Source organism: Periplaneta americana, chromosome 13 (assembly GCF_040183065.1).
Source record: "Periplaneta americana isolate PAMFEO1 chromosome 13, P.americana_PAMFEO1_priV1, whole genome shotgun sequence".
NCBI lineage: Eukaryota > Metazoa > Arthropoda > Insecta > Blattodea > Blattidae > Periplaneta > Periplaneta americana.
This window is the reverse complement of record NC_091129.1, coordinates 123,748,860-123,769,626: the sequence shown is the minus strand read 5'-3', so window position 1 is coordinate 123,769,626 and position 20,767 is coordinate 123,748,860. Positions and strand designations below refer to the sequence as shown.

The 20,767-nt window shown below is 36.2% G+C and overlaps 3 protein-coding genes across 5 annotated transcripts in view; 2 read left to right on the top strand and 1 right to left on the bottom strand.

Moving 5' to 3' along the window:
* Positions 1–4,506, top strand: part of LOC138712353 (xaa-Pro aminopeptidase ApepP-like) — a 61,931-nt gene extending 57,425 nt beyond the window's left edge. The window contains exons 14-15 of the mRNA XM_069844017.1: positions 954–1,049; positions 4,146–4,506. Of these exons, the coding sequence (XP_069700118.1) occupies positions 954–1,049; positions 4,146–4,268 (219 nt within the window). The 3' untranslated portion in view covers positions 4,269–4,506. The remainder of the gene's footprint in view (positions 1–953; positions 1,050–4,145) is intronic.
* Positions 4,394–6,898, bottom strand: LSm3 (U6 snRNA-associated Sm-like protein LSm3). Its single transcript, XM_069844022.1, has 3 exons — positions 6,765–6,898; positions 6,460–6,567; positions 4,394–4,722 (listed from the first exon to the last, which is right to left on the bottom strand). Exons 1-3 carry the CDS (start codon positions 6,783–6,785, stop codon positions 4,543–4,545), a joined length of 309 nt encoding a protein of 102 aa, XP_069700123.1. The 5' UTR covers positions 6,786–6,898; the 3' UTR covers positions 4,394–4,542.
* A 40-nt stretch (positions 6,899–6,938) lies between these two features.
* The window catches only part of SCAR (wiskott-Aldrich syndrome protein family member 3 SCAR), a 192,727-nt gene continuing 178,898 nt past the window's right edge, over positions 6,939–20,767 (top strand). Inside the window, exon 1 of one of the 3 annotated variants that reach the window (XM_069844021.1) lies at positions 6,939–7,123. The gene's annotated coding sequence lies outside the window, so the exon portion shown is untranslated. The remainder of the gene's footprint in view (positions 7,124–20,767) is intronic. The other 2 variants (XM_069844019.1, XM_069844020.1) reach the window with 2 other exon arrangements.

The following is a 20,767-nucleotide window of genomic DNA, read 5'->3' as shown; positions in this document are numbered from 1 at the left end:
ATATGATATTTCCATGCAGATATTCTGCATCATCATACGATGAAAGAGTAATGGAATGGAGAAAAATTCTCTCCGGCGCCGGGATTTGAACCCGGGTTTTCGCTCTACATGCTGATACTTTATCCACTAAGCCACACTGGATACCCGTTCCATTATTCTTTCATCGTATGATGACGCAGAATATCTGCATGGAAATATATGTACTTCGGTACATTAAAATAATATATATGATATGCGTAAATCACTTCGTGATTTAAGACGGTGCTTATTCCGTCGGATCCCAGCCAACTAGTCACTCATAACGAGTGCACCTCAGCACATGTGTGGACTTCAGTCCTATGTTCATAGACATCTATGACGTAGTGCAGAGGGCGGCCACTAGAGGGAACCCAAGAGTTGGAACTTAAGACTGAGACGATTCTGTCCGACGCCAGGGTGGGTATCCAGTGTGGCTTAGTGGATAAAGCATCAGCATGTAGAGCTGAAAACCCGGGTTCAAATCCCGGCGCTGGAGAGAATTTTTCTCCATTCCATTACTCTTTCATCGTATATGTATTCAAGTAAATGACTAAATTCAACCACCATTAGAAATTTAATATTTTTACATATTATATTAATGCTGTAAAACATTATTTAAGAGAGTTCTTTCTGCGTACTTAAGTACATAATATTTCACATTGATATTATAGCCTTGTACCTTGGAAAAGAAACTGTGTAGTATTTTTTAACATCTTACTTCAATTTTCAAGGAATGATTGCAATCTGATCAAGTTGGCTAAAATTTTCGTTACATTTCCCCCATTACCCTTTCAGATTAACCGAAATTTCAGTTCGGCAAAGTTCTTTTGTATATAGACGTAATTTTACATCAAATGATTTGCATTTATATTGTTTTCATAACATGTTCAGATCTACTCATATGTTACACAATTGTACATATATTTGTTTTTCAGTTGGGAACTGATCCAAATTATCTCACTTTCAAACCTGTGACTCTGGTGCCATACGAGCATAACCTGATCAATCCTGACATCATGAGTAAAACACAGGTATGATCTCAAATTAGGAGTTATTATTATTATTATTATTATTATTTGTGTGTGTGTGTAATAAATATATATATATATATATATATATATATTGCGTGTTCAGTTCAAAGTGTGTCATGGTTCACTGTATGCCATCATGTGGCTAGTTGTTGAGCCTAGAGAATTCAATCTTCCTACACTTCCACAGAGGTGTATTACGTATATGCCAGAGAAGTTGCCTAGCAAGTACGGCGTTCATTCTGAAGAGTACTTACCTATATGTACGGTAATGCCGGTAGTGGCAGGAATGTGAACTGTTTGGAAACACGTACTGAGGTAAGTTTTTTTCTTACTGTCGGGATATGGGGAGAGGGTTAAGACGATTACTTACATACAGTATTTGTTGACATTAACTTCGACGGTCAACATGGACACGGAGCATTTGATTTGTGTTGTGGAATGTTGCCATATGCAACCAATGATAACAAATACCCTGCGTACGACTTGCCCGTGCAAAACACAGTTCGAAAGAGGTTATGGTAGCACACAGACTAGACCGCCATCTGTTGCTACGACTTTCAAGTTATACTGTACACGTTCTCAAGTTCAGATTGAACGCCATGATTAATAGGCAACTTCTCTGACATAAAAGCTGAAACTTGCTTCAAATCACTGACTCACAACAGTGACATCATGACACACTTTGAAATGAACACCCAGTATATACACACACACACACACACACACACATAGTATTACTCCAAATGGTTATTTACATAAATAACACAAATCATGTATCATGTGAGAAATTTTCTTAGTTACTGGTAACAAAATGGGGTTAACTTGACTGTTGGGCTAAACATGACCAAAAAAGAAAATCAGTGCTTTATAAATGATATGCACTTCCACATACATTTTACAAAAACTAAAAAAATTGCTACTGTGGGACAGATCTTTCTCTTTCAAAATTGACAATTCTATAATTTAACACTGTTATGCCAAAATGTTTTTTAGTTCAAAGAAATAAAATTGTACATTTCACAATTCAGTTACTTTTTCAAGTTAGGAATGATACTGTCTACAGTTTGTTTCTCTGAACTGTAATTTCAAAGTCACAATATATAAATGAATTCATTTAATATGCACTCATATAAGATTATGAATTCTTATTTATTGTATCATCCTTTGGCCTCATTCATCCAAAAGTATCTTCACTGGATGCTCTTGATTTTTTTCTGCCCTGTGATCTGTACTTGAGGATTAACTGTGGAATTCTGTCCCTGAATATTTTCCATACATGTTGGAATCAGTTATATTTGTATTTATTAATTTCTGTCAAAATGGGTTCAATTTTTAATTCATTGTGAATGTCTTCATTATATTTGTGATCCTGTCATGTGTACAGTATGTAGACATTTTCCTTAAAAATTTAATTTCTGCTGCAAGGATCCCTGATTTGTTTCGTTGTTTCAAAATCCAGATTTCACATCCAGACAGGAGTGTAGGTAAGCCTACTGTTAATGTGCTAGTATATCATTTTAACAAAGTTTCTTGTAAAGTCGTGGAGGGTTTGAAAGTTCTATTCATGATGTCTGTGATTTGCAAAAATTAAGAGAAGTTTATTGTCACATCTTTCTTTGTTTCATAAGATAGTGTGGACTCCAGGTAATTGAAAGTGTTTGTTTGTTGTATAATTTTGTTCGCCATAACTATTTTGGATCTTATGAAATCTTGATCTAAGTGCTGTGGTTTTTGATTTCTTGCATTACCATAAAAGTTGCTGATTCAAACTAACCTTAATTGTTAGATTCGAGTTACACTGTCTTTGAAGGAAATAAACCTATAAATTTGATACTTTTGTTGTACCACTAAATGTATAATTTCTAATTACATTTGAAAAATGACCAATTTTATCTCATGTTACAAGCCATTTGTGTAGTTGTAAAGAGAACTCTCTCCCCAAAATTTTGTTTTTCTCAGGGACATCTTTTGGATAATTTAAAAATGAATATATATATATATATATATATATATATATATATATATATACACAGAGCGTTCGCCTAGGGGTGGGACCAGGAAAGCGGCCTGCCTGTGGTGTCGCTTGCGGGAATCGTCTATCCGTAAGCTTCCGCTTTCTATACTATACTCTGTAGGGCTTTAATTTTAAAAGTTTAGCAGCAGTAAGGACTGATGTTTTTGAAACACTAACTTCCTGTGAAACACGTCTTAGAGATTTATTATTAGGAGAGTGTGTAAATAATGCACTGATTTCATCAATTTTTTCTCCCGTCAATACTCTTCGTTTTCGCTTAATTTGTTAACAAGATGTCTAACAGTTTCTCTACCCTGAATTGGAGCACCTGGATATTTCACTTCAAATTGCCTACGCACCTCTCTACATGACTCTGTTTTCACATATGCATCATACATAAAAACTCTCTGTTCAAGTGTGAATTTTGCGTTTTGCATTGTTAACAAATTTTACACAACGCTGAATATTTAAGCAACTGTGTCAAGAAACTGCACTGTACGTTTTAAATACTGCAACATCTGGCTCACAACTGATAACTTGTCGACCTTGATGTCCTTGATTGTCGAGTGTGTCTCAACAACTGCGCGCACAAAGCGGCGTATCAGTACATGCCGCTTTCCTGGCCTCACCCGTAGGCGAACGCTATGTATGTATGTATGTGTGTGTATATATATATATTGTCGGTTTCTTGGTAAAAGTGACCAAGTCACATTCCAAGGCTTGCAAGTATTATGAAAATTTAAGTCATAATTTTATATTAAGAACTAAAAATATAGCACATTTACCTTCAAAATAATTTACTGCTAACATCTATAGAAGTACAGTCATTTTTGGATGGATCATTAAACCTTTAAATGCCTTTTCCCAACAATTTTGCATTTTGGACTTGGTCACTTTTACCAAGAAACCGACGATATATATAATATGCTAATTCCCAACGAACCAATAATTAATTAGTGCTAAATTAACTGATTTGATGTTCCACATGCATTGCATTTCAGTGATCAAATCCTTGTAACTTCTCCATGCAACGTTTTTATCTGTTGAAATTGCATATTTATTATTATTATTACTATTTACAGATAAAGTGGTTGAATGATTACCATACCATGGTGAGGGAGGTTGTTGGGGAAGAAATGCTACGTCAGGGACTCAATGAAACATACCTTTGGCTATTATACAAAACACAGCCAATTCTTTTATAACATCTGGAGAAAAGTGCGAAAAAGTAGTCACACATTTTGTATAAAACTATTCTTTTTCAGTATCATGATAATATAGGTATGCCTACTGGAACAATCAAAGATGTAATAGTAGTTAATACAAACTGTTTCTTTGCTACTGTTTTATTGCTCTTTTGGCAGCTGATGTATTACATTTGTGTTGACCATTTTCAACTTAAAAAAAATAATAATAAAAAATAAATGTACAGTTGAAGTGAAAGATGCATTTCCTTAAACATCTCCCCACTCGACACTGTCACACTCCAGCCCTCATTGGTGGAGAAACGAGGATGACGCCATCTCCTCGCACAAACAACATGGGAATGTTACGTTTTGTTGTCTTGTACACTTCTTCGTAAGTTTCTTCATCTATTTCCACAGTAGTAACTGTTTCTTCTGCATCTCCAAGTACCATATTCAAATGCTGGTCATATGCCTGAAAAAATTACATAGGCCCATAATGCATGCAATCCTTTGTTAAGACTTAAGTTACATCTCTTGAGAATCTCATTTGGATGTGTTTCTCAACACACACTCTTTGACTCCACATTACACTACACAAACACACCCCCACAGGAAACAAAACAAAAGGTGCCAAGACCAGCAACAACCAGTTCTGAAGGAGGCCAATTGCAGGCCGAAACATGTTAACCAGGTACGGTAAAATTTAACACGAGAAAGACATATAATACATATTCCGAAGATGTATATTTCTATACTTGTAAATTTTATCATCAAAATTGGCCTAAAGATTTTGATGAAATTGGGTAATCTAACATTTTCGTGTATGGAGAAAGCGATTTAACTAGGTCTCGACTTTGGAGAAACCCATTTAAGGAGTTAAATAACCAGACTGAATTCAGCGTACTTGAAATAAACACAGCAAAATATGTTTTTATGTACCTTCAGTCCACCCTTCTTTACCTACCAATGGTCAGTCTTCCAAGTACTTATTATAGCTTCATAACATTATTATTAAAATGCTAAGAAGACATGTTATCCATAGGGATTTTAAGATGTTATTCCTATCCATTGCATATACGAGGCTTGACCAGAAAGTATTCAGCCATCCATATTTTCTCAGAGTATATTCATTTTTCCTACTGTTATTTTACCATTTTAAATATGCCAACAAGAAACACGACGCAAAGTACTATCGCGACTGACAAGCTGCACTTAGGGAGCAAACCAAAGCCTCTGGGATTCGGAAGACACCAGCCAAGACGATGGTGAAGCAAAAGCATGAGCAACATGCCCAGGAGAAGTAGCACAGAAGACTGCAAAATCGACTCAGGTCATTGCATTTTTCTTTGCAGCCTAAATTGGTAGGAGACTGGTATGAGCGAGTTTAGTCAATTTCAGGGTTAAGTGATAAATTGAAATGTTAAAGATGCCCAAGAAACACGACGCAAAGTACTATTACTGCAACCGATGAACTGCACTTAGGGAGTAAGTCGAGGCCTTTAGGATTAGAAAGATACCAGCTGAGCAAAAGCGTAGCAAGAGTCGAGGGATATGGATGCAGGAGAAATTGACTCAATATATGGGTTGAATAGGTCGGACTGCTGAAGATGTCAATGTCAATGCCGAAACCGGGTGATCGATTGACCTGTGTTCTACTTGCTGCCAGGTGTCCAATGCTTGGCTCTTTGAGCCAAAGCAATAGCTAGGCACTCGACACGCTGGATATATATATGCAGAAGTGTTAACGCCACCTTCTTCGACTTCACGCACAAAATGTTTGGTTTGAAGCTCGACAGTAATTCATAAACAAATTGTAAAAGTAATTAGTTACGTTACATATAGAACAAAGCTTCCACTTTATAGACTGCTATAGGCCTATACCTATGATCCCAGGAACTAGCAAGTTAAGATCTTATTTAGAAAATATTATGTATACAATCTGTAAGGGCACCCCTACAAAATAATTCTCATGAAACAAGTTTTTTTTTTTTTTATATATTAAAAGGGATTTATATAAGGTAGAAAGAATAGTTATCATCGAAATGAGGATGTTTATTGCATAACCATTCTCAATCTGGTCCTGGTCTTCAATTTAAAACCAGATAAAGAAGACATCTTCCGCGTATACCACTACAATAAAAATTAGTAGCATAACAGATAACACTGTATGACTAATGTACTGCTAATGAAGCAGGTAATTTTTACTCACATGCAATCGTCCTTTCAACTCCCTTTCATTTCTCATTTTCACATATATCCGCTCATCTAAACTGAGACGAACGAGATCTAAAGGCTCTTTTACAGTTATCGCAGGTACCTGTAATAAATAATGCAAACATGGTTGGTAGCAATGACGCTAAAAGTGAGGTTATATCACATTATAATGAATGTAAGAACAAATCGCATACAATTTTATGACAATATTATTATTTCTTGAAAAATATGTAAAGAAACTTGGCCTACTTACTACGTCGATGACACTAATGAATCATGTTTAGAACTAAGCGTAATTACCTGCTCCGTATCATCCGCCATGACGTTGCTTCCTTTCTCACGTGATTGAAAATAAACCAATAGACGAACGGTATGGAGTCTGTCTTCCAATGAACAAATCAGTACTTTGAGACTGTCTTATGGTACAGATGTGCATTTACTGAATTTCTGCGCTTTCTAGATCTATTTTCCAGCAGTTGTGGAACATGTAACTGTGGAGGAGGCAGTGGACTAGGCCTACATGGGTAACGCCATTTTCTATGTTTGTGCGTATAGTTTTTGTAATTTTTAAAATTAAGAGGACTTGATAATGACAGTGCATTAAAAATTGGTGTGCTTGAGAAATGGATTAACATCTGGAGTCGATATATGTGTGTCTGGTAAGTTTTAACTCATTAAGATTACAAATTATAAACACGCCTTGACACTTCCTGAACTAGGCTAGTGTTAAGTGAATCATACCTTCTATATTCTTCAATTAACTGTAATATGACTTGCGTCTGAATGAAAAAATGGGAGGTTGAAAGACATATCAGTCTTTCACAAAGGCGTAGAAGCAGGAAATTCAACAATTTACTATCGATGATCAGTTTTCCATTACCCATCTCTCCATTATTTTGTAAGTCAAAATTAAGAAAATTAAACTATATACTAGCCATCAGTTTTGAAGTAACGTTAGGGTTCTTGTTAAATGTTAGTAGGAAATTAGACTTAAATTTTTAAACTTTACGAATGACACATGCATGCTTAAACTATTGAGTTAGTTTTCTTTCTTTTCTGAGATAGAGGATTTTTTTTTCTTCCTTTAGTAATGGCCCATGTGCGTGGTATAGTTGATTGTTTTGTGTCATGTGCATCTTTATGACGTTATTATGTAATGTAGTTTGCTTTAATAGGAGGTAATAAGGATGTAATTAAAATGGGAGAGAAAATACATGGTTTCCTGGCACTGCCTACCTTCACGCTTCAAAAATTTCTTGAAGCTGTTGCTGATTTTAGAAATTCATTTAAGTTGTTGGACATTTATGTTTAATGATGACACATTTCAAAGTCTCGAATAATTGTCTGTTCTTATTCTGCAAGTAAAGATGGGAAATGTTATTTCGTATTGTCCGTTAAGGTTGAAACGGGCATTTAGATTTTGAAGGGGATACCAAATGATTGACTTTAGATTACCAAGAATTTAGTAAGGAAACTTTTGAATGTTAATCTCAGTGTTAATTACAGATTCTATTAATGTATTTCGTGGTCCGTTGTGTTTAGTGTGATATTTTTATAACAATTAATAAATATTGTTACCGATAGCCTATGTGACATTTTTTGTAGCAGAAAGTTGTTAAAGTTTGTAATTGTGTTCTTGGTGTTCTTTTCTTTCGTATATTCCAATTGCAGGGAAGGATATGAAAAGCTTACTGAAATAGCAGATGTTGAAAATGAAGTGTTTGTAGCCTATATAGAATTTACAGTTAGTCTAAAACAGAAGTTCATGAAAATACTGACACATTATGTTTTAAAAAGTTAATAAGCCATCGTTTACAAGTTAATGTACGGTAATGCTGTTGACTGAAAACCGTAAGAAGAAACATATAAACGTATTTTTGGATGTGTGTCTACTTGGGGGAGAGCATGGAAGACAGTGATTCACTTTACAGGTGTATCAGTGCAGATGAATGCCATTGTGTCTTAGTAGGTGTGTGTCCTTTTCTTGTCATTCTGTAAAATATTCTATTTCATTATGTTCCTCATTCTGTTACGGTCTGGTTCCTCGTTTCTTGGGTTCTCCCAAACTTCTCTTCTTCTGCAGTATATAGCCTATGTTAAAGTTATTTTATAGTTCCGTTGTTCTCTATCCTTTCTGTATGATGTTTCTAATTCTATTTGTAATTCGGAATAAAATTCTAACTTTGTAACGTCCTTAGTTCTTCTGAGAATGTTTGAATTTCGTGTATGCCCCAGAAGTGAACAACCGACGACAATTCATTGTGTTTTGCTTCTGCTGGTGTCAGTTTCTTTCGATTTTTTATTATAACATAGGCTATCCAGGGATAGTTTCATTGTGTTATTATGTTTAAAAAAGTTTTTTCTCTCGTATAAAATGTAATTTTTGTAAGTTATGATTTAGCTAGGCCTAGAGGTCATTGACATATTTTAATCACTTCACAGTTCAGAACTTTGATTTCCCATCTGCACTAATTTTTAATGGGCTCGAATATTTCACAAATATTTCGTGATTAAAAACAGCCTTATACAACGTCCTGGACCCAATGTTCGGACCTTTAGTATCAGTCGATTGGTTTTGAGTCCTTGCACGGAGCCATTTGTCCGCAGTTGCCGAATGTAGGTTGTACTGTAATCTGCAGTATGTAAAGATTGAATGAGAATGGCAAATCGCTGAGTAGTGACTTCAGCGGTAAGCTAGTGTATCCTAACTCTACGAATTCTACTGGTACCGGTAATTATTTTCACAGATTACTTTATCACAACATAATATAAATCCTCAGACTTGTTTGATCTTGATTGATAGAATATTCGTCTTCTTCTTCTTCTTCTTCTTCTTCTTCTTCACCGATTACTTTATCATAACATAATATAAATCCTCAGACTTGTTTGATTTTGATTGATAGATTCTTCTTCTTGAGGGATTAGGCATAATGGCCTGTTCCGTCCTCGTGCGAAAGTGTCTTGCCACCTTGTTTTCGGTCTGCCTACAATTCTGTATCCTATGAATATAATTAGTTTAGTAATATTATGGATAGGCGTTCTTCGTCCATTCTTGATAAAGGCTGCGATAAATATGTTGACATCAGTTAATCTCTGGTTTCGCAATTTTTTTGTTTAAACTGTATAAGATATATGTGAAGTGTGATTAGTGTAATAGGCTATATAGCCTAACTATTCAGCGATGTATGCAATGAAGGGGGAAGGAACTGGCCACCCTATCCCAGTATCTCTTGGCCTAGTTGCCTCATGAGTGATGGCTTATTGGTATCACTTGTGAGGGTCCCGATCTGTCTTCGGACTGTTGACTAAATAGCAGCAAACTGTATATACACGTATAATAAATTTCGTTCAGCCTTGCGAATGTCTGTTCTTTTTTGCTCCAAGATGGTAAATCCAGCTACCGATATCAATAACCTCATTTCAGCGGATTCTGTTTTTCTTTTATCAGTTTTATTCAAAGCCCAATTGTGGCATCCATAGGTTGTCATTGACACTGCTATGAATGTAAAATTTCGTTTTCGTTGGTTTAATGTCATGTTTTAATGTTCTTATTAACGGATTCATTTGTCTAAATTTGTTCAATTTTATATTTAAATCTTCGGCACAGTATGACGAATTAAAACCTAGATAAATAAAGCCAGAGTAATTAACCATAATATGCCGTTAGTTCTGAGTAAGTATTCCTATAGAAAAGATGAGCCCTACGTTTTAAAGCCCAACAGACGAGCAAAGTTCTTAAATAGTCTAGGTACGTTACAAATTTACTACTTTTCGTGTAAAAATTCATGACGTGCACTTTGTCTCGACCCATTTAAGATCCAGAGGCTTTTCGAAGTCGGAAATGTTATATGGCGTTAATGGAGCAATTGTGGAATGAAAATAGGGAGAAGATGAAGCTAATCATCTGTGCCTATAGTAGACTAATATTTTAAGAATTTTTTAACATATATTTCAGCTGTCTTCATAATAGTTTTTCTTTCAGTTTTTACACATCATAGTGCATCATATTTGAAATTGACGCATGTTGCAGTCCAACTGTGAACATTTAAAAATGGAACAAAAATGAATAAAGAATGGTGACCTATTTGTAATTTCCGTATAAATCATTAACTTTGCATCCTATTTAAGAACTTAAAGCTAAGCTGTACTTTTAACTGTCATTAGCACGCCGGTTTCCATAATGCGGCCCACAAGGTAATCTCAGAAAATGTTGTGGACAATTAATATGTGATTATAATCACAAATTCTTATTAGATTAAACTATACAGAATATTCTTTTATTCGTTATTATGTATTTTATTTTCGTAAATTTATTTCTCGAAATAATGAGTTTGTTTCTGAATTCGCGCATTGGTATTATTTGCGTTTCTGAATTCGCGCATTGGTATTATTACTTTCACTAATGAAGCTTCTGATAATAATACAATAATAGAAGCATTTAACTGGAGCGAAGCTAGTAACTATACAATAGCGTAAGGATTATAGAGCTGCTAAACAAAATGTGTTCGAGAATCACTATACAACTGGAGTGATGGATTATAAACATTAAACTTTCAGAACTCCCACTCACAAGAGTGGCTGTTTTCATTCTTAATTTTGTGTAACAGGGTCGCAGCTTCTAGTCACTGATACGAAGTGTTTGATTGCATTATGGAACTATCAACGTCCAGAGAAGGTATAGAACTCTGAACGATTGACATGCGGGCCTGTAATCTGATTTTATTCCGGAAGGTTGTTTAAAAGTTTGTGATATTATGTAGTTGAGTACTTAGCAGATAAAATGTTATGGTAGATCAAAAGCCGTAGAACACGACGTAAATGTTGCTTTTAGTTTCACAAAAAGCAAAGAAAATTAGAATTTCGAATATGGAGCATGCATTGGGAATCGAACATGGGTCAGCGTTTTCCTGATGTCTGACCAACGTCATCAGATATTAGCCTTGCCAATTTATAAAGCTGTGCAAAGCCTTGTAAAGAGATTGTTAATGATAGAATAACAAACCTGCGCTCTTATTTGAATTTTATAGTAATCGATTTTTATATAAATGAATCTTATTGTATTTCTATTTTATGGGATTTCACATCTTATGCTGATTTACCAGCATACAACCAGGATTGCATGCATAACGGGGGTCAAATTGTTGTAGAGGAGGTGAGGGATCCAGTTAAATTAATAAATATTATGTCTGCATTATATTTTTACCATATTAGCACTTCTAATTGGAGTTACAATTTTGTTCATTCAGCTATGAATCTTTCACATTACGCCGTTGATAGTGCTATCCTGTTAACAACAAGAAAGAGGAAAATCATCCTGTTTATTTTGGACATTTCTAGCCCATCATGTGTATATCTGAAGTCTGATTAATGTAACATGTAGCTAATTGGTAATGTATGCAATGAAGAAACTGGCCATCCTACCCCATTATCTCCTGGCCTAGTTGCCTCATGAGTGATTCCTTATTGATATCACTTTTGAGATTCAGAGCTGTCTTCGGACAGTTGAACAAACAACAACATGGTAGCTATTGCGGTTCTAAAGTACTACAGGATTTTTGAGCCTGCCACATAAAGGGACAAGAGAAGAAGTTCTTACATATAACTGCAATATACAATTGCCTGTAACATTTAAATTATTTTGAATGATGACATTTTTGCGGATTGAAGAAAAATAATGGTGCGAACTGTAGTACTTTACAAAACTGAAAACTTCCGGTGCACCCTAAATAAATTTGCCTACAAACTACCAGCAGTGAGTATCCGTTGGTACCACCCAGGTAAATCCTTGACCCTAGACATGTTATGTAAGAATAACTTTAAAGAAGAAAAAAAAATATATTGTAAGATTGAAGTAAGTTGCTAATTTGTGATTATTAAAAAAATAATTTCATTAAAATATATTTCATATACATCATTTTCAAATGAATATAAGATAAAAATCCGCCTGATAGAGTTGTTCTCGGTGGTCTCAAGTGTATTATGTTGGTCGTTGGATCGTAGGATATGAGTTCCAATCCGTACGAGGGCTATAAATTTTAAATGGCGAAAGAACCCCTTAGCATGGCTTCCTCCGGGAGGGGGAAAATAAAACTGTGGGTCCCGCATCATAGATTTATGGAACGTACGAGAACTCTGTTACTGATAGAGGGCATCATCCAAAATTTTCATTTCTCGCCCATGTTGAATTCTGACGTTGAATAACATGAGCTGTGGAAAGCGTTGTCAAATAAAACACATCTGCTACTACTGTCTAATAGAGTAGCAGAAATAATTGTATAGATATGCCAAAACAACTTTTCGTTATCAGCAGTACTAAAAGCGTGTATTTTTTTATAATGTAGCCTATATCTCAGACCTATTGTTTATAAGCAGTATAATGAGAAAGTGAAATTACCAGATTGTTGTCGGTTCTTCGTTGTTAAAACTATCGCAGGTTCGAAGTTAATGTTACTGATCTTGAATTTAATAGTGATTGATGTAGATTGAAAAGAGAGGAGGCTATTCAATAATGTTAATATGAAACGTGTCAAAGTCAGAATAGAAGAAGAAATGTTAAAGGGAAGTGGAATAGGGAGCGGAGTACGACAACAGTACTATTATCACCTACTCTTTTCAACATATACTTGAATGATTTAGTGAAAAACTGTTTTCGGAACATTAGGGTGGAGGGTAGTAGGAGGAAGAAGAATAAAGTGCGTAAGATTTGCTGATGATAATATCATATTAATGTCATATTATGACGTTATTAGCAGAAGAGGAGACGATACTACGGGATAATATGCTTCTGGAGCTACATGACAGCTGTGACCAGTATGGAATGTAGATAAATGCAAATAAGATGAAGACCATGATTATCGGAAAAAATAAAAAAGGTAAACGTGCGAATTCGAAATGATTTAATAGAACAAGTGGACATTTTCAAATACTTGGCTGTACTATAAGTAGTAACATGAGCTGCCAGGAAATCACAAGGAGGGTAGCAATGGCAAGGAAAGCTTTTATTAGGAAAATAAGTCTTTCGCGTACCTCTGGAAAAAAGAACTAAGTAAGAAGAGACTAGTGCGGTGCTTCGTGTGGAGTGTGACGTATGGGGCGGCAACATGGGCATTACGACGAAGTGAAGAGAAATGACTAGAAGCATTTGAAATGTGAATATGGAGAAAAATGGAATAGACAAAATAACAAATGAAGCTATGCTAGAAAGAGTGGATGAAGAAAGAATGATGCTGAAAAGAAATTGGCTAAGAATAAACTGTCTACTGAAGGATGCACTGGAAGTAATTATGAACGGAAGAAATGTTCGGAGCAGAAGATGATACTGGAGGATATAGAACATTAAGATATGTGGATCGTATGCAGAGACTAACAAGCAAACATTCTGATGGGGGCAGATAAAAAAGTTAAACTTTTTTCTTTCACCATGTTAATGACGTCAAAAGAAGTGCTTATACAAATTTTGGCCACTCGACCGCAATTACAAGGGCCGTAAAAATAAGTTCGCCAAGGGCTGTTTAACAGAAAGAAAACACAATTTCATTAGAAAAATTTATTGGAACAGACATAGCAATTGTTGAGCTATTTTTTTTTCAATATAATCCCTACCGGAATTGAGACATTCGTCATATTATGGGATCGACAGAGTTGCAGACGGCTGTCAAACGCTGGTTCCGATCCCAGGCGGCTGACTTCTACGATACGTACAAGAATGCAAAAATTGATCACATGGTATGACATATCTCAATTCCAGTGGCAGATATGTTGACAAATAGCGCAACAATTGCTGTATCTGTTTAAATCTTTCCATGCAATTGTGCTTTTTTTTCTGTAAACGGGCCCAGGGAAAATCACTTTCTGGATGGCCTCGTAATTGCGGTCGAGTGGCCAAAATTTGTATAAGCACTTGTTTTGACATTAACATGGTGGAAGAAAAAAATTAACTTTTTTATTTGCCCTTATCAGAATGTTTGCTTGTAAGAAGAAGTTGTAAAATTTGGATGATTCGAGGATGCTGGGTTTGCAGTGAAAGACCTGCCCTTGGGCAGAAAACTGAATGAATAGTACACATACATCACAGTGAATGGTAATTGTGATTTATAACAGGCGGGGAAATGAAGCAATTCATATTGCGAAAAATTGTGTAAAAGCGGTTGCATAACTCAAGTTTGACTTCGTTGATGGATTTAACACACTCTTTCTCTATAAGTAACGACTTCGGACACAACTCACATCAGTTGTGATTTATGTTGATTCTGAAAGTGTCACAGTAACGCTCTTCCGTTGTCCTGCCACGTTAGTGCACGTAGATATGTTTTGTGGCGTAACAAACCCCCTTTGTAATGAAGTTCGTTTTGCATGATTTTCTAGTACATTTTCCATTTATATTCACTTCGTGATTACCGTTTTTGTTGGAATCGTTGTTACATCTTATTCTTCGTTGTATCATCTGTTTATCTGTTAGATTTCGTTTTGGGCGTGGCCTTCTGTTGCACAGGCTTGTTGAAATGCCAGAAAAAAACACATTTTTTAAAATAAAATCAGTATACAAACCAATTTAGGCCTTTATTTAGAAGTCACGGAGGTAGACTTCCATGTTTTTTGATTTCTTTCTAGAAGAAAGTGATGTAGGCCTAGTCAGATATGATTAGCGCTGTTTTTGTTACCGTATTTTACTCCGGTCCTCGATTTTCTATGAGATTGAAGCGTAGCCTATCCTGGAGCCATTTTGGAAGTTGCGACAAGTTAAACTTTGCTTCCAGTCTGTAGCATGTCGCTATACCAACAGGACTAGAATTGTGTTAGAAATAATGATCAATGAAGTAAAATTTCAGATAATAAAATAAATTGTTTAGGGATTAAAATGTGAAATATTTATTTAAATTTTGCATTTGAAGCAAGGTTTTTTTTTTATTTTGAGTGTTGTAATTACAGTGTTTGGTCTGAATTTATTTCTATATAATGATTATTGAGAAAATAGATTGTTCCATAAATAAACACAATTTGAGAGTGATATAGTCTATAGTCAATGATACATGCAGACCTTTTCTCGTTGTGAGAGGGTTGAATGAAGGTATGATGTAGGATATTTTTTTATATTATGTACAGTCTGATCCGTTTGGGTATGGATAATATTAATTTATTATAAAGCTATTATGATAGTAGGAAAAATTTCTTGCTGGTTATAGTCTATTATGATTAAAAGATGGAAGTTTCCATATTATGACAATCAACAATGCATAATCTGAAGTCGACCTGGTTGGCAAGTTGGTATAGCGCTGGCCTTCTATGCCCAAGGTTGCAGGTTCGATCCCGGGCCAGGTCGATGGCATTTAAGTGTGCTTAAATGTGACAGGCTCATGTCAGTGGATTTACTGGCATGTAAAAGAACTCCTGCGGGACAAAATTCCGGCACATCCGGCGACGCTGATATAACCTCTGCAGTTGCGAGCGTCGTTAAATAAAACATAACATAACATAATCTGAAAGGACAAGTGAAAATCGTATATGATTAAAATGGCTACTACAAATCAACAGCGGGCACAATGTGTTCTTTGGTATGCTAAATTTGAGAATGTTAAAAGAATTAAAAGGGAATTTCGACGTGAGTATGGTGTGCGTAATGTACCAAAATACGATTCCATAATGTTGTATCGAACATTTATAGAAACAGATTCTGTGTTAAAAAAAAATGCAGGAAGTCGCAGGCGAAACCCAATACGAGAAGCAGCTATCTCTTGGTTTGGCCCCCAAACTCCCCAGATCTAACCACTCCTGACTTCTTCGTGTGGGGTTTTGTTAAAGATATCGTCTATTCACAGAAACCCAGGGACATTGATTATCTGAGAGTAAAAATTAGACAAGCTTTTCAACAAATCACCCCTCTTACGTTACAAGGACATGGGCTGAATTGCATCACCGTTATGAGTTGTGCAGGGTGCGCAATGGGGATCATGTTGAGCTCTGAGGAATCTCCCATCTTTCAGTGTTGTATGCACAAACTTTCAACAAATAAAGTTCAGTAGTAAATGCTTTACGCTGTTTTTATTTTATCCATATCCAAACGGATCAACCTGTAGTATAACGCTTGAAACTTGCATTTAGAAACTACTTTATCATCGTCTTCTTCTTCTTCTTCTTCTTCTTCTTCTTCTTCTTCACTTTTAGTCTAATGTTATTATTTGCATGCGTTTGTATTAATACATGGCCCTAACACAGAGAGATTTTTATCTGTAGGAGAGCCAATATTGTGTAGGATTATGTACAGGATACATGACTTAAAATGGGGAATTCGCTAGTACTTTAAGGTTTTTGTAAGTTAAGTTTTTGTAAAAGCTTAAAATTAAACTGAAATAATTAAATGAGCTTGATATATCTGAATTTGAAGGAAATTCCTCGTCTCCTCCAGGTCACTCTCTAGAATTCATCACCGGCTACAGCAATTTATGTTAATTGGAGGCTAAATGGCTTGTTGAACTTTGCTTTCACGTACTGAAGAGCGAATATACACTTGTTGAATTGTTACAATTATAATTCTTCTTCTTCTTCTTCTTCTTCTTCTTCTTCTTCTTCATTTAGGTGATTTAGCAGGGTTCGTGGTTGAAACCCGGCCGAGGACGATAAAACCCTTAAGGCTGGTTCAAGATAAACCGGGAACGGAAACGACATCGAGAACTAGAACGGAAATATTGTTAAAATATATGCATTTAAATGTGAGCATTCACAACCAAGTATTGTGAATGCTCACATTTAAATACATTCATTTTAACATTATTTCCGTTCTCGTTCTCGTCGTTTTCGTTCCCGGTTTATTGTGAACCAGCCTTTAGCATGGCTTCCTCCGGGAATGAAGTGAAGCTAGGAGGCCGTGTCGTATAGGCTTTATGGAACATAAAAGAATTTTGTTCCTAATGGAGGTAACAGTAATCCGTGACGCGACAACCCATGAAGGGTCAAAGCTGACCAGCCGACTGCTGGCCTTATGTCCATATGCCTCAGCAGAGATGAACGATCATCCAACCAGTGGGGGAGTAACGTGTGGTTAGCATGACGATCCTCCCAGGCATTATAACTGGTTTTAAAAATTGAATTTTGCTGTCTACCGTAACTCTTCAAATTCGTGGGTGAGCACTGGTCTCATAACCTGGCCGATATTTCATGAGAAAATTCCCTGATCAGAGGTAAATATGTCGGTTATTTCTCAGTCACGTCGAACTTCGACAGTGAACAACCAATGCAGTTGCAAAGTTGTTAAATAAAATACTGATTACCTTTTTTTCCTTTTTCCTCCTCTTCCTATTAATTTCTATAAGTTGCAATGGTATCAGAAGTAAGTTATTTCCTCCAAATTCAGTAATGAATTTAGATAACATGGAAACTCTTGAATGTGTGTTTTTTTAGGCAACCAAAGTCGGCCAGTTTCTTTCCATGAACCTAGGACAGTGAACTTTGTACCACGAGTTATTAACTCTGTAACTGAAGATAATGTGTGAATGTCAAAAACGAGATAAGATAGTTCGAATAGCCCTCTTGCAGTAATAAAAAAAAAGTAAACGAGATGTCTTTTTTAAAGGAAAAGACAATATTTACTACCCTCGTAACTAGTAGACTTACTGTTACACTAGGCGCAACACTCACGCAGTTTTATTTTCAGGCAGCTTGGTTAACAAAAGGAGGAAAACCAACGAGCTGGATTCGTGATTTGAGATTACGTTCGGGCATGTGTTCGAATTCTGCTTGGACTGACTATCCGGTAGGATTTTTCCGAGGTTTTTCCAACTGTAAGACGAATGTCAGGTGCTCTCATGACGAGTTCGCGGTCTCATCTCGCTGTCATTAGTTCACCGATGCTAGAAAACCTTGCTGTTGATACAACATCGTTAAACGACCGATTAAAAGCAAGAGAGTGACGTGAATTGTAAATGCGAGATTTTCATAAAACTGATATAAAATTACAGAGGTTGAAGGGTGGTTCTTAAACCTTATGAAAGTGCTACCGTAGTTCTCGAGTAAGCGACAGACAGGTGTTACACCAACAGCGACTATAGCTGAATGGTTAACGTTTCAATACATTTCGTGTACAGTACCAGAAAGAAGTAATGGACCGACTCTTTGAGGTCGTTTCATAGCGCGATTCATACGATAACGTACGTAAGGAGATCGCGTCGCTCAGAAGTGTGGCTTTTCGTCTCGTCTCGTCAGCTCAGACAGCTGGAGTTGTTTGCCTGTCATGCGGAAGGGAGCTTCATCACAGTGATTTTTTTTTTTTCCTGAATAGCATTAAAATGAAGTTTTACAGTCTTGAGACCGATGTTTCAGTCTAACAAAAATTGGAATAATTACTGCCCAACTCTATGGGTTACTATTAGGTTTGATCTTGAAGTAATGCTACAAAATTAGCGGTAGAAAATTGAACTGCATCTTTTCACCACTTTCGGATGTCAATTTATTTTTACGTTTAGGGGCGCAGATCATGCGAGAGGAAGTAATACGTGTCTGGCGAAGTTTTATGAAAGAAAATAACAAGTTCTTGACTACATATTGAAGAAACTAGATTTCGTGAACTATTAACATTGTCATTGTAAAACTCTTAGGAAAGTTTTAGCTAAGAACGGGCTGTGGTTGAATATTGTAGGATAAAGTTGCCTAATTCCGTGATACCCCTAATACCGTGATACGTTTTTTTTAACTAAATGCCTTGGGATTGAGTATCTTGCTAGGAAGTTCACCGATGTCTCAAAAGTAGACGAAAGATGCACTCTTTCGAGAAAGATGTTTGGCGCTATGGTCGAACGTCAAAGCTTTGACTGACATTCAATTTTAAAAAATGTATTACGGAATTAGAGGTATCACGGAATTAGGCAACTTTACCCTACTGTAGCTATATTTTCCTGACTGACACATAATGATGATCCCAGCAGAGGAACGTCCTAGGAAACTGTTTGAGGAAAGCAGCAAGAAATCTGAAAGACGAAAAGTGGAGTCGTTATTAGCAAGTACGAGGAGACACGAACTAACTTAACGCTGGCCAAATTAGTTTACGATCGGAATAACTTTTTTGGGGTGGGGGCAGGTCAAGCCTAATAATAACTGGTACGAGTTTGGCAGTAATTATTGCATATTTTGTTAAACAAACTGAAACATCGACCTCAAGACTGTGTAAAACTTAAGTTTAACGTTATCTAGGAAATGAAAAAAAAAAAAAAGATTCACCTGGATGAAGCTCGAACCCGTCTCCCTCCGCATGGCATACAGATGTCTAAGTAACTGAGACGAGACGGAAGGCTTCACTTCTGCGCGGCATGTCAATATCCGCACGAAGGTCCAAATTTCGATTTTCCTGCACGGTTTATATAAATTATATTCATATGTATTATTTACAGAAAATCCATTTTCTTCGCATATTTTCAAGTGCGTTTCAGATCTGGTTACGACAACACTCGAAATAAAACGAATGTCATTAACTCCGTTAGCGGTAGCTTGTGTATTAGTGCTCTAGGCCTCTGAGCACGCGCAGTGTCTTGTATCTGGGAGTTCGAATGTTCAAGAGGCGTATTACTCTTTTCTGCTACTGTACCTATAAAGTTGCGAGATTCATGATTTGGTATTTAAGATACATTTATTTAAACACGTGAAATTTAATTAAGGATACATCGATGATTGTGACAACTACTATTCGGCTGTAGCAGCTGCTGGTATAAGCAGAGAATTTCAGGAAAATCCCAACTACCGGTATTTCATTTTAATTGTAACATTTTATATCAAGTTTAACTATAAAATTTGGATACAAATCAATGAATTTCTTGATTTTTTGTATTGATCAGTTTAAGGCGTTAGTCGTCTCCCACAGATAAGGATCTCTGTACTTTAAAATTGTATTAACATGAACTATACGTATGCTATTACGTCAGTAGTTCTTGACCGTTAAAATAATAGTCAGGACGTGGTCTAGAGCTTGCAGGACTGCTCTCGGTCTGGATTTTTTAACGCGATTATTTAACGACGCTTTATAAACTACTAGGTTATTTAGCGTCGATGAGAGTGATGATAGCGAGATGGTATTTGGCGAGATGGGCCGAGGATTCGCCATAGATTACCTGACATTCGCCTTACGGTTGGGGAAAAACTTGGAAAAACCCAACCAGGTAATCAAGGGGAATCGAACCAGTACCCGATCGCAACTCCTAATCGTCGGGCAAGCGCCTTAGCCGACTGAGCTACGCCGGTGGGTCGGTCAGGATTACAATCGCGCGTGGAATGATTACTTAGTCCCCACTCTCTCCCCCAACTTTGATGTAGACATCAGGCAG

Bases quoted from the DNA above. Each gene is read 5' to 3' on its own strand.
- LSm3 (XM_069844022.1), bottom strand. From the start codon at position 6,785: ATGGCGGATGATACGGAGCAG. The intron at 6,568-6,764 runs GTAATTACGCTT...TATTTATTACAG, and splicing joins TGGCGGATGATACGGAGCAG to GTACCTGCGATAACTGTAAA. The intron at 4,723-6,459 runs GTGAGTAAAAAT...TAATTTTTTCAG, and splicing joins AGTTGAAAGGACGATTGCAT to GCATATGACCAGCATTTGAA.